The sequence below is a fragment of the Sander lucioperca genome, chromosome 9, assembly GCF_008315115.2.
Source record: "Sander lucioperca isolate FBNREF2018 chromosome 9, SLUC_FBN_1.2, whole genome shotgun sequence".
Lineage (NCBI taxonomy): Eukaryota > Metazoa > Chordata > Actinopteri > Perciformes > Percidae > Sander > Sander lucioperca.
Window position 1 is genome coordinate 37,220,632 of NC_050181.1, and position 27,022 is coordinate 37,247,653.

At 41.6% G+C, this 27,022-nt stretch overlaps 3 protein-coding genes across 7 annotated transcripts; all 3 read left to right on the forward strand.

Annotated features, from left to right (window-relative positions):
- The first annotated feature begins 351 nt into the window (after positions 1-351).
- Positions 352-10,397, forward strand: LOC116037374 (endophilin-A2-like). Of its 4 annotated transcripts, none has more exons than XM_036005490.1 (9): positions 352-613; positions 3,908-3,976; positions 4,422-4,638; positions 4,821-4,954; positions 5,216-5,374; positions 6,293-6,396; positions 6,806-6,939; positions 7,172-7,222; positions 9,022-10,397. In XM_036005490.1, exons 1-9 carry the CDS (start codon positions 569-571, stop codon positions 9,207-9,209), a joined length of 1,101 nt encoding a protein of 366 aa, XP_035861383.1. In that variant the 5' UTR covers positions 352-568; the 3' UTR covers positions 9,210-10,397. The 4 variants fall into 4 exon arrangements, with proteins under 4 accessions (XP_035861383.1, XP_031137111.1, XP_031137112.1 ...); XM_031281251.2 differs by having other exon boundaries at positions 7,184-7,222; XM_031281252.2 differs by lacking the exon at positions 7,172-7,222.
- Positions 10,398-11,924: 1,527 nt separating this feature from the next.
- Positions 11,925-15,996, forward strand: stap2a (signal transducing adaptor family member 2a). Its single transcript, XM_031281250.2, has 11 exons — positions 11,925-12,288; positions 13,100-13,171; positions 13,270-13,389; positions 13,474-13,530; positions 13,617-13,768; positions 13,868-13,999; positions 14,106-14,175; positions 14,920-15,022; positions 15,140-15,235; positions 15,316-15,444; positions 15,613-15,996. The coding sequence occupies exons 1-11, from the start codon at positions 12,043-12,045 to the stop codon at positions 15,666-15,668; spliced, it is 1,233 nt and encodes a 410-aa protein (XP_031137110.2). The 5' UTR covers positions 11,925-12,042; the 3' UTR covers positions 15,669-15,996.
- A 2,029-nt stretch (positions 15,997-18,025) lies between these two features.
- On the forward strand, positions 18,026-26,908 carry sema4e (semaphorin 4e). 2 transcript variants are annotated; one of them, XM_036005489.1, is made up of 16 exons: positions 18,026-18,455; positions 18,579-18,636; positions 19,689-20,001; positions 20,150-20,295; positions 21,299-21,361; positions 21,459-21,557; positions 21,689-21,788; positions 21,892-22,002; positions 22,761-22,912; positions 23,104-23,282; positions 23,391-23,547; positions 23,742-23,964; positions 24,086-24,201; positions 24,347-24,504; positions 24,594-24,646; positions 25,194-26,908. In XM_036005489.1, the coding sequence occupies exons 3-16, from the start codon at positions 19,893-19,895 to the stop codon at positions 25,868-25,870; spliced, it is 2,343 nt and encodes a 780-aa protein (XP_035861382.1). In that variant the 5' UTR covers positions 18,026-18,455; positions 18,579-18,636; positions 19,689-19,892; the 3' UTR covers positions 25,871-26,908. The 2 variants fall into 2 exon arrangements, with proteins under 2 accessions (XP_035861382.1, XP_031137109.1); XM_031281249.2 differs by having other exon boundaries at positions 18,030-18,278.
- Positions 26,909-27,022: the final 114 nt, after the last annotated feature.

Consider the following 27,022-nt stretch of genomic DNA (forward strand, 5'->3'; position numbering starts at 1 on the left):
CCCTGGCTGCAAATTAAATTTGCTGCCACTATGGTGCGTCTAGATTTCTAGGCTAGCATCTGCGCTCTTTGCGTCTCTGAACCGTCATTGAAGCCGGGGAGTGACTGTAACTGAACTTTCTTATATATATATATATATATATATATATATATATATATATATATATATGTTGTTGTTACGTTGAAAGCGCCTATAGTATAGTTGTGACATCAATGTGTCAGCAATTAATTCATTGTGTCATTTTGCAAAGACAGAAGGATGTTTGGATATGTGTGTGTGTGTGTGTGTGTGTGTGTGTGTGTGTGTGTGTGTGTGTGTGTGTGTGTGTGTGTGTGTGTGTGTGTGTGTGCGCTTTGACCCACTTTATCCACCAGGATGGAGGAGCCTCCCACATGAAGCTGGGGCCAGGAAATTGTGGTTGCCTAGCAAGTTTCACATCCACGGTGCAAAGTTTGAAGACGTGTTGCTCGTCTGCTGTCTGTCTTTGCTGTAAACTACAAACGCACAGCAACTACTTTTAAATACATTTTCCCCGTCGAGGTCCAGGTGGCAACATTGACGGTGCAAGATGTCTGTCGCAGGATTAAGGAAGCAATTTTACAAAGCGAGTCAGGTAAGAGCGCGACTTCTGGTAGCTTAGCCAAAGCTAGCTAACTAAGCTAACTAAAACTACTTTTATTGCGAGTTTATGCTAGTTTCAAGCTAACGTTAGCTAGTTAACCAAAGTGAAAATGTTATGGGTAGTTAGCGTTAACGATAAAACACTAACGCTACTTAACTTAACGTTATATGAAACGCTTTACACTTGAAAAGTATAATGTTACGAGCTAACGTTATATTGTTTTTAAACTATTCAACAACTGTCAAATGTGTTGTGGCTCAAAGATAACGTCAACCTCCTTAACGTTAACGTTAGCTACTTAGCTAGCTAATTTAACTAACGTTAATGCTAATCTAGAGAGTTAGCAAATTGGCGTTTTTAACGTTCTAGCGTAGCACCTTAACTTTTCGTTGGCTTTCATAGTAGCTAGGTTTTTGTCCTGACGATATGTTGAAGCACTTAAGTTACTGTCCCTTAGCCAGGGTTCAGAATTAGCAATATTCACTAAAATATGTTGAATTTTCACTAAATTAACGTATGTATAAGATCAACTAACGTTAATGTGTCGAAGTTTATGACTGACACAGAAGTCAGGCATTAAAAGGAGGAGTTTCTGGTTCGATGGAGATACTGTATGTGATGGTTAGTACTTGGTTTCTTCGTGTTTTGCTGTTATGTTAAACAGCAGGTAGATACATCACTCAAGTGTTAGCTAATACCCTAAAGTGATGGTCATGTTTGCTATCTCTAAAGTGCTGGATTACACAATGTTTTCACACAACAGGCACAACACTTGTCTCAGGACAAATTTGTCCATGTGTTGTGGTGATACTGTAGCTAGTTCAAAGTCATCTCTCAGCTGTGTCTCCTATGTTTCCAACAACAGAACTGAACCTGTGAGCCATTGATAATGTCATGACATATATATTTAAGATTTTTATGTGTACTTAAATTTATTTCAACACTTCTATATTCTAATGTATCGCAGAAAAGTCATGATCTCTAGTCAAGTATTTATCTCTTAACATATAAAGGATCCACAGTGCCATACAGGCCCTGAATCATCTACTATTATAGTGATATTCCATGCTCCTGATTTTAACATTTGTAAACACTGTACAATAGCTGAACATCTCATTTTGGAATACATCTCCCAATTTTCTTGTTACACTATCAGTGTGACAGACGTAGCATCCATGTAAAACTGGGGGAAAAAAGTCTGAAAATCTGGATTTGAGTCAGGTTTGTCTTGTGCTTCGAAATTTCAACTGGCGCTCATCCCTCTTAGGAAAGAAAAATAACTGTTGGCTCTTGAGACAGTTCAAGTTAAACCCTCCACCACAAACATGAAGCACAACAAGACATGGCCTGCAAAACAGGTGGCTTATGTTTTAATGACACCTGCCTTGCAACAGGTCCTTGCTTTGGCCTAACACTATGTCACATGCAAGTGATGTCTCTTTATTTTTTTTTTGTGGGTGTGTAATGGAATCCTAGTTATGTGAATACTCTGCTCAAACCATCTTCTAGTAGACACAGATTTAGTCAGTACGTTTCCAATACAGCAATAATATCAAACCAGGGATGAGTGCACAAAAATCTTATATTTCACATTAGCTTCCATTTGTTAACATACTGAACACCCTGCTCTCTATTAGCACAGGCCTGGTCAACAAGCCATTCAGGCTATAAAGAAATAAAACAGGGTGGAGGAGGATAATCAATTCCGTTAGTTGCCTAAGAAGCTCCACGTCATACACGTCATAAAAATATACTTGATTCAATAAATGATTCAACAGATTAGTCAGCTAAATTGCTAATCCACCAATCTATAGCTGACATGGTGCACAGGTTCTTAAATATTGCTGTTTATCTTATCCCACATCATGTCATTTATGTTGCTTTTGTCATTGACCAACAAGACTAAACTCCCACATGCTCTCCATCAAATGTGTTTATGACTCTGTCTTTTTAAACCCCTTTTTTAGTTTACTTATTTAGATTTAGCTTTTATCTGTTTTATGTAACGGGGTAGAACATAATTTAAAGCAAAATCTCATATACCTACAACTAAAACAAGTTTTTCAACATACTGTAGATTACATACCGTAGTCAGGCCGGGACGGGCAGGTTTGTTAGTCATGGAGGACAAACAAATGAGTGCTGGCATTCATGAAGCCAGATGGGGAGCTGAAAGTGTGTTTGTGTTTGTGTTTGGATTTCACACATCTACAGTACATGCCACATCTTCACATCTGGTACCAAGAGATTCATTAATTGCAATTAAAATGCTGTTTATTAGACTTCATAATTAGGGAACATGTGGGGCTGAATTATATCCCATAAATCAATTGGCAAACGGAGCTTAGGGTATTTTCAGAGCCACTGACTGTTTCATACAAAACAACTTTACCAAGCCTGTTTATTGTATGGACTAGAGAGATTGATTCATCCATCTGGTCATAGTTTTATTTGCAGTGTTGTGCTGACAGCTGCACCGAGTTGAACCAAATGAGAAAACACACACACACACACACACACACACACACACACACACACACACACACACAATGAGTCTCTGTTTGGCCTGCCAGCCAACTGAACTGGATTTTAGAGTTTGTTGCTCTGGATGAGAAATGGAGAACGTATGTGCCATGTGTGAGTCAGGTTATGAATTGAGAGCAAGATGAAGTTAGCGTGTGTGTTTAGTAAAAGTATCCATGGACGTGGTTGTAGTGTACGAAACTGCAATGTGTGTGCTGACCTGTTGGAAAAAGGAAAACCATTTAATAGAATTCCTTATTCTACTCAGTAGAGCGGAAAGTCCAGTTTTCAGCATTTATTCCCTCACGCAGACTTGAGGTTCCTCCCCTGACGGAAACATGGGTATGTCTTGGAATTTGAGAATTGTGTTAACCAGGCCCAGAAAAAAACCCCGGAAATTGTTAAATCTCCATTACAGTTTGGAAACAGACCGCAGTGTAGTTGTGAAGGTCCGGTTAAATCCCTTTTGACAACAGGTTTTCGCCCCTGTTATGGTGTCCTTGAGCAAACCTCTGGTCCCCTATCAGCTCCAGAAATGACGTTCTGTAGTTGGCCTCCCACTTGGAAATGCAGTGGAAGACAGTTAACAAAAATATTCACAATATTATGATTACAAGTTTCAAGGGTTTAATATCAATCGTTTATTTTCTCATATGATCATGTGTGTAGATTGTCAATTTAGTCACAGAGCACAACATGTGAAAGCCTAGAAGTATTCATTCATCATTTGGCTTCAGTACTCTGAATGTTCTGTGTTCACAGCTGGTGAGTGAGAAGGTTGGAGGTGCAGAGGGAACCAAACTGGATGAAGACTTCAAGGACCTCGAGAGGGTAACATACATACATTTTAGTCTAGTCTAGTAACATCTAGTGGTTACTGCGTAGGATTGTTTCCAGCTAATGGGATCTAAACATCTCCGATAACTCCAGAGCCTTGTTTCTGTTGTAGCATGATGTTGCTTTAAGCCTAAGGGCACTATTAGAATTTCATCACTATTTTATGCCCTTATTGAATGAGCCTGCTGCTTACATGTATTTATGTTAACAAAAGTGGCGAGTTATATTTATTGAAGAAAGTTGATTTAAAAAACTTTTCAAATTGAGGATTTTGAGTAAGGATAAGTATAAATATGTAGAATATGTTCTTTTGTTACTTTAGTTAAACTAGTTAAATGATGTTACCCAAGTTTTCCTCACTCACACTCTTAGAGGCATGAAACTCATCATATGCACACACATATATAAATGATTGTCTTTCTCTAACCTGTACTACCAGAGAGCAGATGTTACCAGCAAAGCGGTGGTGGAAGTCATCAATAAAACATCAGAGTACCTCCAGCCCAACCCGGCAACGAGAGCTAAGCTGTCCATGCTCAACACAGTGTCCAAAATGCGTGGGCAGGTCAAGAGTCCGGGCTACCCTCAGCCTGAGGGCCTCCTGGGGGAGTGCATGACTAAGTATGGACGGGATATGGGCGAGGACACCAACTTTGGTAAGAACAGTGAAGGCAGTTAAAGGATAAGATATAGGGCGAAAGAGAGATGTACGTTATGGTGTATGTTTGATTAGCGGGGTGCCCATGAATCTTAGTATAGAGCTAACGATTATTATTAACATGCCTCACGATGTCCCACATTCCCTAATGCTGGTATTTTGCATGTGTGTGAACTGCAGGTGGGGCTCTAACAGACATTGGGGAGTCAATGAAGAGGATGGCCGAGATCAAAGACTCTCTGGATATTGATGTGAAGCAGAACTTTATTGACCCACTGCAGGCCGTCGCTGAGAAGGATATCAAAGACATTCAGGTAGAATTAAAGAGGTAGTATGCCTCTGCACGTACAGGCCAGGCATTGACTAATGAGCTCCACAGTCTGTGTGTCGGCTGCGATATGAAACTTTAGGAAATAGTGTTTACTGTCCTGGTGCATAAGTTTGAAATGACATGCAAATGTTTAAATCTAGCAATTTTCTCAAACTATCATACACGAGTAAAAATGCTTGGATTACTCATATAATATCATTTGTGAAACCTCATCCTCCAAATCCCAACTCTTTCACCCCCTCAGTACCACCTGAAGAAGCTAGAGGGCCGCCGTCTGGACTATGATTATAAGAAGAAACGTCAAGGGAAAATCCAAGATGACGAGATCAGGCAGGCCCTGGAGAAGTTCCACGAGTCCAAAGAAATGGCTGAAGGCTCCATGTACAACCTGCTGGAAACAGATGTGAGTAACCTGTAGACTAATCTTGATTTAAAAAAAACAAAATGTATTCAATTTATCCTGTTGCCAATAAAGTAGGCTAAGTGTTGTCATATGTAATGTCATGTAATATGATATAATAATTCATAATAGACTTAATTTAATAAATAAGCCATCAATTGAATCAGTGCCAGTGGAAATGCTGCGTCACCTTAATGGGTGGTTTGATGGGTAAGTAGAGTTCACACCAGGTAAAAGTTTTATAATGCGGTCTAGTTTTCTTTGGGGAGCCAAAATGTATCAATACTTCAATCAACTTGTATCAGTACTCTGATACAATTATTGGGATATGGTTAAAAGCATTAATGGCTGAAGCAGATGTAGTTGAATTGGCATATTCTATAATGAAGCATTAGGCAGTGAATAATGCCCTTAAGAACTAGTTAGACAAACTCAAAATAGGGAAGCAAATTATGAAAAAGAAATTACCCTAAATAATCATTAGAGCTGTATGAAACATGGTAGCCAAACAAACTAAAAATGTATGATTTTTGTTAATGTGCCTATAGAGTATCTGATAGTATGTATTCTGGCTAGTATCTCTGTTTCTACTTGCATTGAATATGCATGTTGCAAGCTGCTCACAGCTTCGCAGCTAGGCCTATGTTACTTCTGTATCTGTACCCCCCCACCCCCCCAGTGACTTGCATTAGTGTGAGTTTGTCAAACCTGTTTTGCTTGTTATTTACCATTTTCATACCTGTAATTTACCTATATAATAGTAACCTGATTTTTCAGAGTGACGTTTTTATGACATGATGATAAACAAATGGTATAATAGGAGACCGGAATGCAAATGATTAACCAGTAAAGAATTCTCTGAAGCACCACTGCTGTTTCTGTGTTTGGTCTCGTTCTAAAATAGTTTTTGTGTGCATGTAGGTGGAGCAGGTGAGTCAGCTGTCTTCTTTTGTGGAGTCTCTGCTGCAGTACCACAGACAGGCCACACAGGTCCTGGAGGAGCTTTCTGACAAACTGAGAGAAAGGTCAGTGCCAAGACCGTGTGTGGAAGATGGCATTCCTTTTGTATGTTGAGGCTGTGTCCTCTGGCTCGTGACAAGGGATGATTCAGCAGTAAAATCTTTTCTTTTACCATCTGATTACAAGCGGCAACTTCTGCTGGGCACATTTTATTTTTTATATAGATTTGGATAATTATCTTTGTTTTTTGATCATTTTTATATAATCCCTTTTTTCCCATTACAGGAATTAAATATGAATTTTACTTTGGCATTGTTTTGCTTTTGACATTTTACTAGTAGTTGTAGTAATTGGATTATAGCCCACAATAAAATCAATTAACAATCTCTTTGTTAAATCTGTCCATATCTGTATTGGTGCATCTCCTACTTGTGAGCTCATAGAGGTGATGTTTTTTATTCTGATTATGTGCAGGGTGAATGACGCTCAGTCTCGTCCAAGGCGCGAATACACACCCAAACCCAGACCATCCTATGACTATGGAGAGGTAGAAAACTCTAACGGAGGATACTCACCAGCTGCAACAACCCCTCCAGCTTACTCTTCTGGTAAAGAGTGTGTGTGTGTGTGTGTGTGTGTGTGTGTGTGTGTGTGTGTGTGTGTGTGTGTGTGTGTGTGTGTGTGTGTGTGTGTGTGTGTGTGTGTGTGTGTGTGTGTGTGTGTGTGTGTGTGTGTGTGTGTGTGTGTGTGTGTGTGTGTGTGTGTGGCCAGCATCTGTGCAAGTCCATCTCATTTTTAAGGCTGGTCTGTCTTTCCTTCTGCGACATTAACCAGCCCCAGCACAATATCCAGGTCCATCCTTCCAAAGAAACTCCATCAAGAGCAGACGGCGTGAGTGAGACATGAAGATAACGTGATACTTTCACTCACTCTGGCGCACATCTGTGTGGCAGAGAGGTGTATGCATGTCTGTGTGATGGCAAAGGATTTGACTAACATTGAACGGTGTTGTTGGGTCCACTGTGTTAAGTCTGTCAGGTTCCGAGAACAAGACAGGGCTTGTTTGAGTGTGCATGTTACTCTGTTTGACCAAGACTGCGTATGTATAAAAAAAATATCAGCAAACCATGTACTACCTTTGTTTTAAGTGATCAGTGGTTGTGGCGTTTCAATCAAAGTTGTCAACCAACATCGTGTAAGAATTTCTCCCATCTAGCAGTGAAATTGTATGTGACAACCAACTGAATATTACTTTCTAGCCCCTCCCATTCCGAGCGCGTTTTAACTCCTCTACGGTGGCCGTATTATTCCAAGAAGTACAACTTCGTCCGTGAGTGTTCCTTCCAGTGTAATAACAGTTTTACGTTATTTTGGTACCATTTCATTGCTAACATCAGCTATCAGGTTCCCAAACATATGCAAGCTAATGTTAGTAGAGTATCAGTGCTATCGTTATTCTGTATATTGTACGAGATTAATAGTGTAAGGCAATGTTTACAGCGTAGGAGAGAAGCAACGGAGGTTTGTGTTTTTAATATATTTCTCTGAGCAGTATGAACAATGTCAATGAAATCGAAATTAGCTCTTAGTATCTCCATCGTTTACACGCAGCTGTCTGTGTTACAACTGCACATGACGTGAGTTGTCTGTCAGGGAAATCACGACACATATGATTACGTTTATGTTACAAGGTAGGCAATCCTTTTTCATCATTGACGCGAGGAAAATTGTCCTAGACGTTGTTCTAGCGTTACGCACAACCATGCTATTGTTAGCCAAGCAACTATAAAACTATTTACACAAATAGGCAGAATTACCTTTTGAGAAGAAAGCAGGCAACTTGGCGTCCCTTTCTAAAATCCTCTTTCCATCTTGGAGGTAGCCACTCCAATATTAACTTTGGTCTTGTTGCTTTGCCTGTCGCGTTGTTGTTTTAATTCTCTTTTTAACTTCCTTGGCGACTCCGTTACATGTCCTCGAGTAATCTTCTCCCCCTCCCTGGCATTCGTCACAGTGCCACTGAGTGTAAAATCGCGAAAGACAGAGGTATGTCCCTCTTTGGCTAATGTATTTTAAAGATGGAGGCGCAACATGGCGGCCGTCATTCAAGCGACTCACTCGTATGTATTCTGAATGGCAGATTCTATGCGTACGAGAATACTTTGATTAGTTGGTGGAAGTAATTACACATGAATGAGCACATATTTGTGAAAGAACAAAGGGGTTTTTACCTGGAGTCATGGTTTTACTGACTTGTATTTATCTGTATGTATGCCTGTTCACTAACTGAAGCTTCTGAACCTCGAGAAAAATCACTACATGCCACGTTGTCCATTTTACATATATGGTGAGGGGGTGAGTCTTAGATCATTCACCTCTTCAGTCAAGCAGGACAAAAAAAAGTCTTGGCCTAAAACATGAACATGGTCATTATGGATGTAATAAAATAGTTTAGCAGTGTAACGTGTCAGTACATGGATTTTGATCTTGAGCTTCAGAAGGATTCTCCCTAACCACATTGACGACTAACCTATATGGTCTATTCCAGAGTCCTATTGGAAAACATACTGGTGACACAGGATATACTAAGCTTATTGAAGGGAAATGATCAAATATTCTTTTCACAAAATGACAGTATTTTTTCTTTCTCCCTCCTTGCATCTCTCCATTTTTTGTGTCTCTCTTTGCAGCTGAGCCATGCTGTAAAGCACTGTATGACTTTGAGCCAGAGAACGAAGGAGAGCTGGGCTTCCACGAGGGTGACATCATCACCTTGGTCAATCAAATCGATGAGAACTGGTTCGAGGGAGCCATTCGCGGAAAATCGGGATACTTCCCCAACAACTATGTTGAAGTGGTGGTGCCTCTGCCACACTAAAAAACAGCAAGGCAAGAGGTGAACAGCACGATGGAGAGGATGAAAAGGGGGGATGGTGGACGGTCAACTCTCAATAACCAAAATATATCTTTTCTTTATTGCAATTTAAGACTAAACCTATCAAGACAGGAACCTAATTTGTACCTAGGAGTTATTTGAGTAAAGAGATTTTTTTTTTATACTGTCAGATTAAAAGATGGATTTTTAAAAACAGTAAGGACAGGGGAATGTTCAGTCAGAAAAATGACAGTGTAATATTTTAGTATTTACTTTCATTCTCTATGCACCTGTGCACTTTGTACACTACACATCCATCACAAGAACTGATGAAGAAAGACCAAGAGAGAATGACATCTGTAATGACATGTCCAGCAGTATCCACAAACACTAAGAAGTGCAACTAGTTTATTCTTATATTCCAAACCTATTTTATATTCACAAGATGACCTTTCTTGCTCTGTGTATTGTTCATATTGTTACTGCACACATACATGTATACACATGCATTCTTCCAAGCACTGTTTTTTACACTCCCAGTTTTCACTTCTGTGCCTTCAGGCTTTAGTACTGTTGTCAGCATGGACCAGTTAGAGTCAACGTGGAGGACTGGCTGCCTTCTGTCCATGAGACTATCCTCCACTGCCATCTGGTGGTCATCTAGAGATCATTCTTAGCTATTATACGGCCTTTATTATCTCTCACCAAATCCACGTTGGTTGGCTTGTCTTATGTTTAGGTGTGGATTCGTTTTTTCTTCCTAATATAGATGTATAAAACTTAAAAAATGGCTGGTGCCAGTCAGCATGTTTACATTGACTGGCAGCTGTATTAAATGTTTTTTCATTCTTACACCACTGCTGATCAGAGAAACTGGCAGTTTTACAAACGGCAGTTCATTGGATACCAAAACAGTTGTTTTATAGTTGAGTCTAAAGAATTGGAGGGCGTCCATAAATGTGCTTAGTTTTATAACCTTTATCACACTATTTGTTGCTACGTTGTCAATTATTTAATTTACAGATAGCCCTTCCAATGTTTCTCACTACACTCCTCTTAGAGCTGATTCCCACATTGGACGAGACTGACGTTTGTCATTAAAAGAAAACCTATTTCATACAGCCAGATGTGGGCAAATCTGCAACATGAAGTTAAATGTTTTTAGCGAAAATGTTTACTTCACATTTTAAACAAGAAAAGCAGACATTTGTTTCCACTAGAGTGCAACCCACAACGATGTAACATGATTCAGCCCCATCCCAAATATTTTGTAGCACTACACTAAAGCCATAAGCGTCCTTCAGTTCCTCTATTTTCTCAGGCTGTATTGATACTGCTGGCAGTGTCACTCACAATGTTTTGTGGGCTTTTCCCAACTGTTTGTTGATACATTTTCAGTCTGTGATTTGTTTCCCCCCATCGTGCTGGGGTAAGCCTGGCTTTAGAACTCTAACCTATAATTTGGAGCATGGAAATTTTTCTGATGTGTATTGGGTGTTTTTGTACCTGCCTCAGTTTTCAGGCTGAAACTGCGCACCGGACCTGACAGACAATGCTCCATAACTATCTCCAAACTATTGTGGACAGAATTTACTTATAATGAGGAAGGCCTGTGCACAATAGCTGGTTTCAGTTTCAATTAAGTCTTTTAAAAGCTGACTACGAACTGTGAGGGTTTTTGCTGTTCACTGAAATACCAACTTTCTCCTCTTGTCATGATCCCCTTGTTAGACCGCCCCCCACCCAATTCATCTCTCCCATCTCTGTTAAAACTGGGAGTGGAACAGACAGGTCTTTTCAGCAGGGAAGGGCACACAGCAGTGGATTATGCCCTCCCTCCCCCACTGGTCTTTATTCACCACCTGCCCCTGTACCCCTACCCCCTCTCTCATTATCTGCCCCATCCCATGGTGCCTCTGGAGTCTCCTGGAATATCTATCTAATTTTTATCATAGTATGTGCCTTCTAAATGTTATGTTTGCATGTCTCCTATGTTATTGATGTTATGTATAGGGCCAGGGTACCGGTTGTGCTGAGTAGTAACTGTATAGTTCAGTGTTGGTTTACAAGCCTCATTACACTAAATCAAAAGCCCGGAGTTTGAGGGGGGAGAACAGGGTCAGGGCTTCAGGTTGAGCCATTATTCAGCTTGTATAATATTGGTGATGAATAATGTTGTCGAACAAAGGGCTAACATCAATTTTTGTGTGCCGTTGCTGACATCTGAAATAGTTGTCTAAACGCTGCAGCTGACATTTATTACAACACTACATTCTGTGATGGCTCATATTGCATCCATAAGTGTCTCAACTTTGCAATGTTGATGAAGTATTATTAGACTTTAAAGCTTTATTTTATTATGTACAATCTTAATGGAATGTTTTGTGTTAAAAATATAACTGCTTTGCATGTGTCTTCATTACAGATGCTGTGTCTTAATCAATGCATTATTTTTGTAACTGTGACACTGTGGGGAGACAAAGTGGGATTATCCTGGATTAGCTTTAGGATATATGGACTACATCTGTACTAAGTGTAATATTCTGTGTATTGTATATATTTGTTACTATGTAAAGGGGAATGGATGCTGCATTCGCTTCTTTAAATAAATATTAAGTAATTTCGCTCCTTGTGTGTCTTTACAGCCCTGCAACTGAATTGGACGTTTTAAATGTATACAATTTCAAGATAAAGTGTGTACACTGATGCAGAAAATATCAGAGGCATAGGATCCTCTTTTTAGATGCACCTGATTTTCTAATTGTCTCTCAATAAACATCTATATACATTTATCCCCCAACCATCCAATTTCTAATGTGCACAACCACTCATCTGCATGATCCCCAGACACAGCAGGCTACACCAGCCAGCTGTTGGATTATTGCCACAGCACTATCTCATCGGGGAAGGCGTGTCACTCCCCGAATTGCTCAGCTCCCCTTTGTCCTCGGTCGGTGCCCAGCCAGCGACACTCATGGCGGCTGCACCCGTCAGGCAGCGCTCCGGGCCAGGGGGACCCCGGGCGCAGCTCCCACCCTGCTACTACGAAGGATACCTGGAAAAGCGAGGACCGAAAGAAAAGGTAGGCTCGCCCGGCGCAGTGCCATGTTGTTTCCAATGCAAACTACGGGTAGCGGTGGTCAATGTGCACCGCATACCGGCTGATCCCCCATTCCCAGAGAGCTGTCAACTTCCTTATTGTGTTAGAATGGGCGAGGCGAGACTGTACCCTGGTGCTGGTGGGGATTTCTTTACATAGGGGATCGCCGATTTGTTGTGCTTTTAGTCTGGTTTTGCAAGAATCTGACAGGGAAAGCGTGCAGCGATTTATGAACGAATCACAATGTATGAATCGGAAATTCGATTGGTGTCAAAACATTGCATGTCATTTAAATTCCATCACTTGATCGATCTGTGGCTGTATCTTAATAAGTAGGAATATGTATGTCTGCCATACATTTTCATCACCAAGAATGCAATGCTGACCCAGAGAAATTATCTTCTTTCGACATGTGCTGTGCATTTCAAGTATCTCAAATACAAAGTTGCATAGAGTAGGCTAAAATTGACAATTTTCCTCAATAACTCTTTTGCATGTTGTTTTTTTATTCATATATAAGGTAACAAATACAGAATGGGATACCCTCCCCCTAGGCCCACGCTCTCATTAGGCTCATTTTTAATGCAATACAGACATGTAATGTGAGCCCGGCTCAGGTGCAGGGTATTGCGCTGATCCATGGCCACCGATTGACAGCAGCTGTGGCTCACTTCCTATTCATCTCTTGGGACAGGAAATGTGGGGGTAATAAAAAAGGGAAATATCCATTAAACACACATGAAAAAAAAAAGTGTATAACCTTATTTCACATCCTTATTTCTGTGTGTGACAGGCATCCAGGCGTCTGTGGACCTGTCTGTGTGGGAATTCTTTGTATTTCTTCAATAATGCCAAGGACAGTCATGTAAGTTTCAGATTGTATACATTTTGGTGTTTGTGCATCATGGTGTGTTTACACAGATGTTTGTGTGTGTGTGTGCGTGTGTGTGTGTGTGTGTTCAGTATGTGGAGAAGCTGGACCTCAGTGGCTTTGTGTCCTTGAAGGACGACTGCAGTCGGGACAGAAACCTGGAGGCAGCCAGACTCATCCTGCGCATGAAGGATGGAGAGACCAAACTCACAGTAATGCCACTCAAAACACACACACACACGCACACTAAAATGAACACTTTTTGCAAGGTGTAACAGTGCTATCATCTTTTCTAGGCACCTAACCTGGAATCAAGGGAGCTGTGGAAAGGTTTCCTCTACTCCGTTGTAGATGTAAATATTCATCTTTTGCACACCTGCATCAATCTGTATCTCCCTTGTGTGATCTTAAAAATATTCTCCTCTCTGTCCATTCGCAGCTGAATGTACCGTCCTGTCTCACGTTGCTGCCGGGCCAGCTGCAGATGCTGAAGGAGGTGGTGGACAAAGAAAGGTCCAGACGGAGAACCCGCACTCCCACGCGCGCTCCTCCCTCGCCCCTCTCTGTGCCTTTAGTAGGAGAGATCCCACCGTGAGTTCTCCGTTCTCTGAGTTTGTGTGTGATGTGTGATTATATGACCATTAATAATGTGTGTGTGTGTGTGTGTGTGTGTGTGTGTGTGGCATGCAGGTGTTTTCGACCAGTGTCTCGAACAGAGGCTGAAGTCCTTTTAGAGAGACACCCGGACTGTGGCAACATGTTGCTCCGGCCAGGCAGAGATGGGTGCTCATTGGCTGTCACTACTCGGCAGGACCTCAACGGGTAAACAACTGCTGAACATCTGAGCACTACAGCTGCAAAAGTCAAGAGTCTGACACTACATTCACTGCAAATGTCACAAGCTTTGTGTTTCTCTCTTTTGCTCCAGGTCAGTGTTCAGACATTACCGTGTGACTCAGAGGGACCAAGGTGGTTATGTCATTGATGTAGAAAATCCTGTAAGTGTTTCACACTTACAGTTTCTGTAGAAATAGTCAAGATTGTGTTTTTACAGGAAAACCCTCAGGTTAGGGATTCATCAATCTAACAGTTTCCCTCCCAATACAGTTTCCAATACTTTAAATCAGGGTATCAGATACCAGTGCTTTTCCTAGATTTATAACCTGCATAACACTCCACTAAAAACTTGAGTCCATGGTTTGTCGTAACTGATGCGACTGATTGCAGGAACATGTACTTTTATAATACCCCTATAAAGAAAAAAATGCTAATGTACGCAATACATTGGCCAATACCTGATCTGCTTCATTGTATTGGTAACAATACAAAACCGGCATATTTGATCGATGCATCCCTGTCATGGGGTTAGATATTTGAAAAGATAGAAAACACATAACAGAGCTGTTAAGTGGAGAGATGAATATTTGATTCTGCAAATCTCCAAAAGGCTCTCTGTCCTGTTTGCTGTCAGAAAAAAAAAAAACTTCTGGTGACAACTTGTCAGAAGTAAATATAGCTAGTATCTTCACATATATTCATGTATTTTCTAAAGGTCTTTTTCAATTTTGAGGATTTTTTGGCAACAACTCGGCACACAAAGGGTTACAATATTACAATATTTGAAGAGGAAATATAGAACATAACATTTGAGAAATGCTTTGAGATGATGGCAATCAACAATGTCTCAGACTGTATGTAAACAGCATCTTTAGGCGTATAATACAACAGGTTCTCTCTTCCAGATTCCCTGTGCTTCACTGCATGAGGTCATCGACGCTCTGGTAGAGAAGACAGCAGGAACTCTGCAGCCTTTCCTACTGGAGGAGCCTTACGAAGAGAATATCAGTGAGGCGACCATGCAGCACACGCACATTCTCAAGATTCTTTTGTTGTCTGTCTATGGGGTTTTTCTTGCAAGTAATCAATGAGGCTGACCGTGTTAAATTCTGTTTGTGTCATCAGCATATGTTTCTGCCAATGATGAGAATGGAGAAAGGATCCTGCACACTGCCCCCTCCAGCCCCCTGCCAAAGGCTCCTGCCCTGCCTCCAAAACAAGGTTTGTCTCGGTCACCTAAACCACATGCAGACAGTCGCAGACAGACAGCAATACTGATCACTGCTTATATTCTGGTGCAGATCGTTGGCCCGGCAGCCCCCTGTCCAGGTCTCCCGCCCCCGACCGCCGTATCCTGACCTCACCAGTGCCGGCCTCGCCCACCAACCCGATGAGACGGCTCATCCTCTCCCCTTCACCTCTCGCACAGAGTGAGTACACAATGCAGATCTCACCTGCTGCAGTCCACCCTTATTTACAGTAAATAAACAACAACACACATTCAGTAGCAATACAGTTAACAAATGATCTAGAAACACGTAGATCTACTGTACATAAAAGCAGACCTAACGTGATGCGTTTCTACTGTCTTCCCACAGCACTTAATGAGGAACTCAAAATGAAGCTAGAGAAGAGACGAGCCAGTCAGGAGTGATGTTTTCATAAGGAACAACATCCTGTCACAGCATACTCAATATCTTCAGCGCCAAATCCCTTCTCACCGCAGCTATGTATTCATTCTGTGCCTTCTAGGTGGCAGACAAGGGAGTACGAATACCGCCACTTTCTCATAGGGAGATACAAAATGTTGGACTTTGATGGTTATATGGACTCTGGTTAGCTCCTTAAGAGCATGAATGGCTGGTAAACACTGGATTAGGTTCATAAAACCTCGTAAACGGCTGCCTGCCTTTGGTTAGGGTAACAATCCACTAGTGCTTTGTCCACTTGCATAAAGCTGTTTACAAAGTGCCACTGAGCAAAAACAATAGTGCCACAACAAATACATTTTCCTTCAGAATACAGTCCACACTGAATCAATATGACTGGCAGCTATCAGAGAAGCACTGACACGTTCAGGACCACCAACTGAGCCTGATGTTTTCTCGTCTGAGCCCTTGTCTGAGCTACCGATGTTACCGCTGCAGCTCTCGGAAGGACAAACAAACCACAGACTGCCAAGATCAACAGCGGAGCGACCAACTCTGACCTGAGACCTGAGACACTTTATCTGCTCTGAAAGTAAAATAAGCCAGGCATGCTCGGGTTTCAGCTCAGCAGTTCTCTTCACTCACCTCACCACATGTAACATGACTGAAAAAAAAGAAAGAACAAATCGTCTGAATACAAAAATCGTCTGAATACAGTTGAGCTGGCTAGAAACTGAAAATTGGACAATCTCTGCCTGCGGCTCATGAGTGCTATTTGTGATTGATAAAGCAACCATTCACGTATTGTTGATTCAATGACACTGTTGTGGCTCATTTATGACTCAACTTTAATCGTACTGTTGGTGCTTATTTTAAAGTGTTTCCTTATTCTCTGCTACTGTGTGCGTGCTACTGTAAGGTGCTATGGCTCACCGGTGCTCAGACAGACCTGCAAGAAAACTGCAGGTGGTTTCTGTTCCTCTGCAAGAAAATCAATCTACTGTATATATATATATGTGAGAGTGCCCTCTAACTGTCAGCTAAAGGTACAGAAACCGTACGAGCACACAGTCTTTGGGTATTAACAAAAGTACAAAATACTTTTATGTTGCAGACTGAACCTGGCAAAGACTTTTGGCTTTATCACAGTATTACACCAAGCCCTACCTCTCTACCTTTAATTATAAAATCATAGTTTATTACAGGTCTGAAGGTGCTTAATAAGTATTTCTACATTGACATTTGTTCTGTCGATTGGCCAATGGATTTGAAGTGTCTGAGTACTAGTAACAAACTGTGATCAACTGACTCATAAGTGTCCTCTTACAATGAACAGTTTCTTGTATGTTTGTACATGATGTGTCGTGTCTACTTGATCACTATTAAAGAATAGTGTTTGTTAGATATCAAGGACATTAAAAGGTTTTGCATGGATGTGATTTGTCCACTTCTTTGTTTCCTGAAGGATGTCAGGCTGTGGGGACCCAGTCATTGATCGACCCCAGAGTAACAACAGCCGAATGAGGAGATTAGATCATGTTGGAATTAATCAATTCTATGAGTGTTTCTTTTTTTTTTTTACAGTTTTACATGGAGGTTAGTGTATTGCTTTTTAAGTTTTCCGTATTCCTTCAGTTTAGATAATCTACCATGATCAAACACACTTTTATCAAATACATTTATATTGGAAATAAACTGTTTCAACATGTTTTTTTATTAAATTGTTTTCATCATTCCAATGATACGTAACGCTACACTAATTTAATTCTCAAACCAGGAAAAATGTTGTTGGTGGCCTTTCCTTTATTACAGGGGAAACTTGAATCAAATTTGAAATATCAGAACTAGTATTTTTTTCATATGGGGACAGCTAACCTCTTCTTTTTTATGAGTGTGTTATTTTTTAACTTCTTATTTATTTTGTCGTTTTTCTTGATTTGTGAAATTTGAAAATAGTATAAATAAATAAAAATTTTTGTGGAGCTCGGAAGGGTTTTTGCTAATATTGTCCCATAGATGTGGCAGTTATTGTTATTATTGCACTGTACCATAGCCTGTGCTTTGGACAAAATAACAGAAACAGATTTGGATTAGATATTTTGCAGCAGGTCATGTTGTATCAACCACATATAACATCTAAGTCTCAAGTGGCTCACATATAGCCTATAGGCCTATATTTCATAAATAACATGTCTAAATATAATTCTTATGTACAATACATATTTCTGCAGGTGCAACATCATTTTGTAATCATGTTGCTAAAACCTCCATCCATTCATAAGACCCTATGCAGGACAAACAACTTCCACAACACACCACTAAGTAACGTTACTTCATTACTCCTGTTTGGACATGTAGCTCTAAGCCTTGAACACCTCCAGCTACTTATTTTCTACCTCGCCCATCTTGAATCAGCTGTGCTCTCCGCCGTCAGACAAATGAAAACGTAATCAGACCTTAGATCCGCGTCTTACGCCGCCTCAACGGCAGTTTGAAGGGAGTATATAAAAAAAAAACAACCTGCGGGGCCAACCGGAACAGCAGCCAGCCATTCAGACCCTTTTCACCGCGGGATGTGAGCGCTGAGAGTCTCTGTACAATAACGGATGACTGCTGTGACTTTGAGAGGACCCGACAGAGACAGACCGGCTGCTGAACTGACTTAGAGAGGCGTTTTTTTCCCCCTGATATCTGAGGTTTAGAGAAGTAAAAACCTGCAGCGTTTCTACGTTATAGGAAGTTGCAAGCTAGCGCGAAGTTTTACTTCTCAGCGTACGTTAAGCTTGAGCAAGGTGTGTGTGTGTGTATGTGTGGGGAATTACACTACTCAACCGTTTAGAAATATTATGAGTTAGTTTTACTACCAGCTTGTTAGTTAACGAAGAGGTAATGGTTTATAAATTACGTTTAAACAGGTGTTGGGACTAATTTTTGAATGGAAGCCTCCGCAGTCTTGGGCGTGTCGGAGAGCAGGTAAGTGATTTACTTTGATACGTGTGTTGACGGTTATCTTGCTTGAGCTCGTGCACTTTGAGCGAGAAAGAGAGAAAGCTGTATTACATGTAGTAAAATGTACTTTAAATAACAAATGATATTCTAAATAAACAATTACAACGCACACGCTTTCTCTTAAATTGCTCAGAGCTGTATTTTTGACTCAACAACTGATTTCAGACTAACTTTAAATGCTTCAAGCTGAGCTTTTACACTCTTGCTGACGGGCTTGTTCTTGCTAGTTGACATTTGGCGCATAAATGTAGCTAAACGCCAAGGTGTGTGTGTGTGTGTGTGTGTGTGTGTGTGTGTGTGTGTGTGTGTGTGTTTTGAGTGACGCTGTCTTGGCCCCAGGGCTAAATATCTTATCAGGGCTGCATACTCTGACAAGCAGCAGCTCATCATCAGTCATACACAGACCTCTCTTGGGAAAGAAGCACCAGTAGGCTACACACCCACTTAGCAGGTTGTGGTAACACTGTTAGTCAAAATAACCGAAAACAGCAGCTGTTACTGTAATTAAAAGCGAAGCAAGCCCAGGCTAATTGTTACTCTGTTGCTAGACCCACCTGGGTTTAGTGCTAAGGATGAGTCAAACCAACCTGTTTCCTGTCTGTGCATCAGCTCTTGCAACAAAAAAATGGGTGCAAGAGTTGCTCTCTCATCTACACCAGTCTTTGGCACTCTCTGTGAATCTCTCATTGTGTGCTTGTGTTTGGTGCTGCAGGAGAGCTGAAGTTGACATCCCTGCACCCTGCTGAATGCCTTTCACGGCCCTGCATTAACATCACTATGGCACTGACAGAATTACTGCCGCGCTGACTTTAGCTCACGCTGCCCTTTCTGGCTATTCCTCTACCCTTTTGCTTTTGTTTCTCTCGCTTTTGTTTTGAACACATCTTAAATGTTTCTCTTCAGATGTGGTTTTCTTTTTTGTGTGTGTCATGTATACATATTTGAAGCTTCTTTTCTGTCAGGTTAGCGTTTGGGGGAATTGATTGTGATATCCATACAACCTTTGTCTCTTTCAGCCCTCCTCGGCTTTGTTTCTTTGGTCTGTGCCATCCATCTCATCATGGACCCCCTGCTGAGCGGGGCCAGTAAAGGGGCCAGTGCCCTTGAGTCAGCACAGACCTCATCACGTCATAGATGCCGCTCGCTCACTTTGCCCCTGCATGAGTGACTGTTAAGGAAACAATAAAGCTTAAATTCCTCATAGTTTGAACAAAAAAGCCATGCATCTGCTGCCGGCCCTCTGTGTCTTTTGGCTGCTGTCCACGGCCTTGGCACTGGAAGAAGACTCACCACTGGACTGTGTCCCCCGTAGATCTGTGCCCTACCATAGTGAGTGTTGCTATCTGTCTTGTGTAACCTTGGCTTAGAATGTTTCAACTCCTGTTGGCTCGTATGGTTTGATTACGTTTGGACTGACTCATTGGGAGACAGGGTTTAATCATTGTGGGTTGGTTAATCAGTCATGTTCTGTGTCTAGGGAACCACGCTCACCTGTTTCATGAGAAGGGAGTGTTCAACTACTCCACCATGCTGTTGAGAGAAGATCTGGACCTGCTATTGCTGGGTGCCAGGGAGGCAGTGTATGCTCTTGACCTCAACGACATCTCCAAAAAACTTGCTTCAGTAAGAACACAGACGTTAACAATGCAATTTCACTAGTTCTGTAGTCCGACATTTCTTATCGGAGATTTCTTGGCCCAGGGCTAAGAAATCTTTAAGAGCAAACTTGTGTATCAGGCCTGCCAGGAGACTTACATTCAACACTTACTAAAAACCAACCAGCTTTACTGGAAGTTATTTGCTGTTACACCTCCACTTCAGTTACATTTGCAAGGACATTTTATTTGCTTCTCTACACTTTTATCAACCTAACAACTGCTTTATTTCTTTAATGAAGAGTGTAAATGATTCGAGGTGTTGCTTTTGGGTGTCCTGGTAGCCTAATGGTAAAAGTGAAAATCACTTCACCATCAAACACTTTCTTTATAACCTTTAGAACTGTAGGTAACCTATTCAGACATGTACCTGAGCACTAGCTCTGTTTTGCGTTTTCACCGTGGATGGTACGTGTTATGATGGCACGTTATTAATATGAATGTCGTGAAGGAATGGCATCGGAAATAAGTCTTACCCAGCGTTTAAAACCCATGTTGAACCAACGCATGTCTCCAGGGTCATAGTTTTCTGCAGTGAAGTGCTCGCTGCATATGACGGCTGACTTAGTCACAGAGGCAGCAGTAAAATCTGCCCGCTTCGTAACCACAAACCTCACCCAGGCAAGATTGTCCTTGGGGAACTTGTGGACCCTCTGCCCTGTTTTTGATGAATTCGTACATCCCACACAAACACAATAGTTTACCATTTTTGCTAGGTCTCCAATATAGCTGCTAGCCTACTACTGTATGCCGGTAACTCTAGTCTTGGAGTTCCGCTTATGACGTCACGCCCCGCCTAGTGGAAGGGAGGGGGAGTACTTAAAACCACTGTTAAAAGTACCAACTTTTCATATTATATTCAGCATTTTGGTATCAAACCATACTGTCATACTGTCTCTGGTTTGATTCAATTCAAAAATGCCTGGATTGAATCAACATTGAAAAACTAAATTTGTTTTTCCCTCTTTTAGGTTAAATGGGAAGTGACGCAAAAGCAAAATGATGATTGTAAGAACAAAGGAAAAGATCCTGAGGTGGGTCCCTTTTTAAGCTTTTGCTGTTCAAACTGTATTGCACATTGGGCAGATGTCATTGCTTTTTAAAAAAAAAAAAAAAAAAATCAATTTACAGACGGAGTGCAAGAACTATATCAGGATCCTGCATCAGACGCAGGACAACAGGATGTATGTGTGTGGAACAAATGCTTTTGATCCCGAGTGTGATTACATGGTGAGACGTGCTCGCTTATCTCAATTAATATTCAATACTGTAAACTGATGCTGTGTAGTTTATTACATCCAAATCATAGTGTGTGTAAAATAACTGTAGGAGTTAAAGTGCCTCTGCGTTTGTCTGTGCAGTCCTACGCAGATGGAAAGCTGACTCTTGAGAAGAGACGAGAGGATGGCAAAGGGAAGTGTCCGTTTGATCCTTTCCAGAGATATGCCTCCATCATGGTTGGTGAGTAGCAGTTACACAAAAGCTCAAGAATTGAGCAACGCTTCATATAGCAAATTTTTTTTTTTTTTAATTTGTATCTCTGTCCGTGGTCGTGTCTTGCCAGAAAACAGCCTATACTCAGCCACTTCAATGAACTTCCTTGGCTCTGAACCCGTCCTGATGCGCAGCTCTCCTGTCTCCATACGCACTGAGTTCAAGAGCTCCTGGCTTCACGGTGAGATGTGATCTTATGTAATAGCGTTGTGTATCGCCACCGATCTTCCGAATCGATTCCGATTCACAATGTCCCGTTTTGACTCTATTTTCGATTCAATGTCAATTATGGCATATTTCAGTTACAAATACAATTTTGCTTGGATATGAAAGAGATTCTACAGTTGTACAAGGTTCCCTGTAACCTGCTGCATTATTAAAAGTATCACTGTTCACATTAGGAATTGACCCCAAAGCAGCTACATTAATGCACTTGTTATTTAACATGAACACACTACAGCAGTCAACACAACAAAGTGCAACTCTACAGACACTACAGTCTGAGTATTGAGTGACACTTCAATCCCATATATTGAGGTGATAGGTTAAGGGACCCCTTTACAGTAACAATGGCCATGCCACATTTTCCCCTCGCCCAAATGTAGCCTAACTTTGGAGCGTTATTCAACTCCTTTACAGACATGCTAGCATGGCACAGTACCAATGGAACCAATGGATTCCTTAGGCCTTTTAGTTTCTGATGATACAGACAAGAGATCGATTCTGGATTGTATGAATCAATATCGGATCATTCACATGAAAATCGATTTTGAAATCGGAAAATCCATTTTTTTTAAACCCAGCCCTAGTATGTAATGTGTTTTTTGCAAGATGCTGTTCATGCAAGGGCTTCACTGTCTGAACCGAGGTGATCTGTTTTACCTTTTAATGATTGGCTCATCCTTGATGAGTCGACGTTTCTTCTTCTTTCTATGCCAGAGCCCAACTTTGTTTCCATGGCTCAGATGCCAGAGAGTTACATGAGTGAGGAGGGAGACGATGACAAGGTTTACCTGTTCTTCAGTGAGACGGCGGTGGAGTGCGACTGCTACAACAAACTGGTGGTTTCCCGTGTGGCCCGCGTCTGCAAGGTGAACAAGAGTTTATCCTGCATTCACCTATTTGTCGCAGCTCCATTTCCCAAAACGACAATACCATATAAACAGCACTTCCTCAGTGGCGCTCATACCGCCCTTTCCTGCTGCTTGATTGTGCATCCCGTTTGTCTTCGTGTTTTTCCACTTATCAACGTTGGCATTATGGGGTCTTCCTGTGCTCACAGGGGGATCTCGGAGGTCAAAGGACCTTGCAGAAGAAATGGACATCCTTCCTGAAGGCCAGAATGGACTGTCCAGTGCTGGAGTCTCAGCTGCCGTACATTATTCAGGACACTTACCGCTCGTGTGACCCACAGCAGCCCTGGAAGGACTGTTTGTTCTACGCCATCTTCACACCACAGTCGTACGTTTGAATGAACAAACCGGGGTTTATTTTTTAGTGTTTCTTGTGGTCTCTTTCTCCTTAAATGCTTTGGCACACCACTTGGCTCACATTTTCTGTGTGTTTCAGGGACACATCAGACCTGTCTGCAGTGTGTGCGTACCGCGTGTCTGACATCAGCAGAGTGTTTGCAGAGGGGAAGTACAAGACCCCAGTCCCCGTAGAAACCTCTTTTGTTAAGTGGGTTATGTACAGCGGAGATGTCCCCGTCCCTCGGCCCGGAGCTGTGAGTCTGCCCACTATTCAACGTGTGTGTGTGTGTGTGTGTGTGTGTGCGCGCTTGTGTTTAGAAACAAAGGCAAAACTTAAAAGGCAACTTTTTCTTTTTTTTTACGAGTGTCCCAGCAGGAAACTGATTCCTTTTGTACGCTGACTCCGTTGTTCTCGCCTTTCTCTTTCCTTCCCTACTTTTCTCGCCAGTGTATAAACAATGCGGCTCGTAAAGCGGGTATAACTCAGACGCTGGACCTCCCAGACCGGACCCTTCAATTTATCAAAGATAGGCCCCTCATGGACCAAGCTATCCAGCCAATAGGAGAGAAGCCTGTACTGGTGCGAAAGGGAGCTACATTCACACGCATCATAGTCAACCAAGTGCAGGCAGCAGATGGAGAGAAGTACCGTGTGATGTTCATAGGCACAGGTGTGTGTATCAGCGCAACACACTGCCACTTCCTGTGCATATTTCACTTTGCTGCTTTTGAGCTTTTAAGCCATATGCGTCAGAAGGTAAATATAGTATGTTTCTGTTTTTATACGTAAAGAGGAAGGCACATTGCTAAAAGGAGTGAACTACGATGGAGAGATGTTCATCATAGAGGAAGTGCAAATCTTCCAGCCTCCAGAGCCAATCAAGATTCTGAAATTCTCTAATGTCACGGTAATTAAAAAGTCTGGCATAGCCTAATTAATGGCTTATCAGTTTTACATCACTATTCAAGTGTGTTCATAGTACATTACGGTAAAGCACCTACATACGTGCCATTGCTCCGTGTCTGTGTGTGTGATGCATCCATTGTGTACAGGGTCAGCTGTATGCAGGCTCAGACTACGGAGCAGCACAGATACCACTGGCCACCTGTGGGAGGTCCTCATCCTGCCTGGACTGTGTTCTAGCCAGAGACCCGTACTGCGGCTGGGACGAGGCTGTTGGGAAATGTGTTGTCCTTTCTAATTCTCAAAGGTAGGCAGCTGTCCCCAACATGTAGAGAAAGCCGTGTTGATATCTCTTCTACCCAAATTAAGTTTCAATAATTGTGTCTTTTGCTTTAGAGAACTAATCCAAAGTGTGAAATGGGGAAATGCCTCTCTGTGCCCACATGCTGGTGAGTTAGTGCACACTATCACCCAAAGAAAGGTGATTCTGAATGAAAAAATGAACCTGGCAGGGTTGACAGTATTTCCTACTCCTTAAACTTGAAATAACCATATTTGATGTTGATTGTTAGTAGAGCTGGGCGATATGGAGAAAATCAAATATCCCCATATTTTTGACCAAATACCTCGATATCGATATTGTGGCGATATTGTAGGGTTGACAAGTGCTTTCACAAAATATGCACACAATGAGATTTTTGATAAATAATCATCAATTATGTTGATATAATAACGTAAAGGCGAATAATGGAACAGCTAGAACAGTCTGGTGTGTTCAGAAAATCACATCACCCTACTGTAATGCAGCCTTTAAAACCAGGAAAAGACAACACTTAGGATATTACGATATCCAAAATTTAAGACGTATCTAGCCTCATATATCGATATATAATATTATATATTATCTACAATATAATATTGATATATTGCCCAGCCCTAATTGTTAGTTGTTAAAATGAAAATGCATTATGTGACAGACCCCTGTTTTGTTTTCAGATCCTGTGAAGCCTATGAATATGTCCGTCTGGCCCAGCGGAAACCTGAAGCTCCATTGTCCTTCGCCTTCCACCCTGGCAAAAACCATTTGGGAGCGGGACGGCAGCCCTCTGACGCCTTCGACTCGCCTTCAGCTTCTACGGGACGGACTGCTTATCCTCAATGCCACCGACTCCGACGGCGGTCGGTACCGCTGCCAGTCTGTGGAGCCCTCCAAAGCTGGCGAGTACACAGCCACTGTGGCTGAGTACCAGGTTAGCGTGGCTTCAGCAGAATCTAAGGACGGGAGACAGATTTTTCCGCAGGCTCAGATGGATGGCCCCTCCGTGGCTGGACTGCAGGCCGTGGTCGGGCTACTGGTAGTTTCCCTTCTTGCCCTTTTGGCTTGGAATTTTTACAAAGGCCACCTACCGCTGCCCTGGAACTGCAGAAGGAAGAACAGAGAGCAATCCCAGGAGACTCATGAGCAGGGGGGTCTGAACACCAGCATGACCTACCAGGATGTACTGAGGCCTGCACTGACAGAGGACAATCCCCTGGTGTCGGGAACAAACAACGGCAGTAGTAACAACCACACCGGAGGGGAGGTGGCATTCAGTGCGGCTGAGGAGGAGAATGACGGCTCAAAAGTTATTCTTCCATCTCTGCAGTATATTGATGACGAGTCAGAAATTTGAAAATGACAAGCGCATTACTGTGTTCAGTTCTACTTTTACAGTCTATAGCCCTATTCTCACGGTACTCGTATTACCTGGGGACCTCTAGTAATTTGTAATAACTGTCGAGGTCATCTAAGATCTTAATTTGCCAGGTAAAAATTCCACCATTACCTACCATATTTTGCCAAACAGAGGTTGAGTGATCATTTTAATCCCAAGCGAGTCTTCATCTCTGTGATTCAGGGTCGTATTGGCTGCGTTGGGTAATTATAACTTTAAGTTATATACAGTTACAGTTATAATACAACTTCAGTACCGCTAAAGTTTGAGAAATGGGAATGCCCCAAACCATTTGTTTCTAGTCAAAACTAGGGCTGCACAATATAAGGATAATATCTAATTGCGATTATATTGACCGATATTGTGTTTGCGATATGATTCGCGATAGTGGAGGGACCGATGAAATGATTATCAAAATGATTATATTGTGATTTTTGCGAGGATTTGTACCAAACAGATTTTTTATTTAGTCCGTAGGATAGGATTTGTAGGCCGGGACGTCTCTGCAGCACCACAATACTTTATTCAGAATGGTTTGACACATTTTGCCTTTAACAAATATTGCACCCCCCCTGCGATTTCGACATTGCACTAGTCCAAATTGCAATTTCAATAAAATTGCGATTAATTGTGCAGCTCTAGTCAGAACTACTGGATTCGTCAGTTCGTATTTGCGTTGACATCTCACTTTATGGGAGTTTAAAATATTCGGAGCGGTTGAAAGTTGTTCCGAGAGAGATACACCAAAATATTCTATAATAGTTATTTGTACAAGCATGAGAGACACATGAATTTCTGCCTTACTTTTGTTTTACTTTGTGTACATTTCAGTGTTTTAGCTTCCTACTAATTGTTGTAAATCCTATTATAAATTGAAATATCTTGTAAAGATTTGTATGATTTTCACAGGGAATGTACAAGAACTGATATTGAGCCACTTCATTTTTAACCACTAGCTGCAAAAGACTGTTTTGTAATTAAACCTTTTCTACCTTGTGTTGTTCTAGCGTATCTAAATATAGCCAACGTAGTTTACTAGTTTTCAACAAGACTGAACTTGCCAAGAATGTGAAGAACAGACGTGAAAGAGGATACTGGCAGCAATCCATC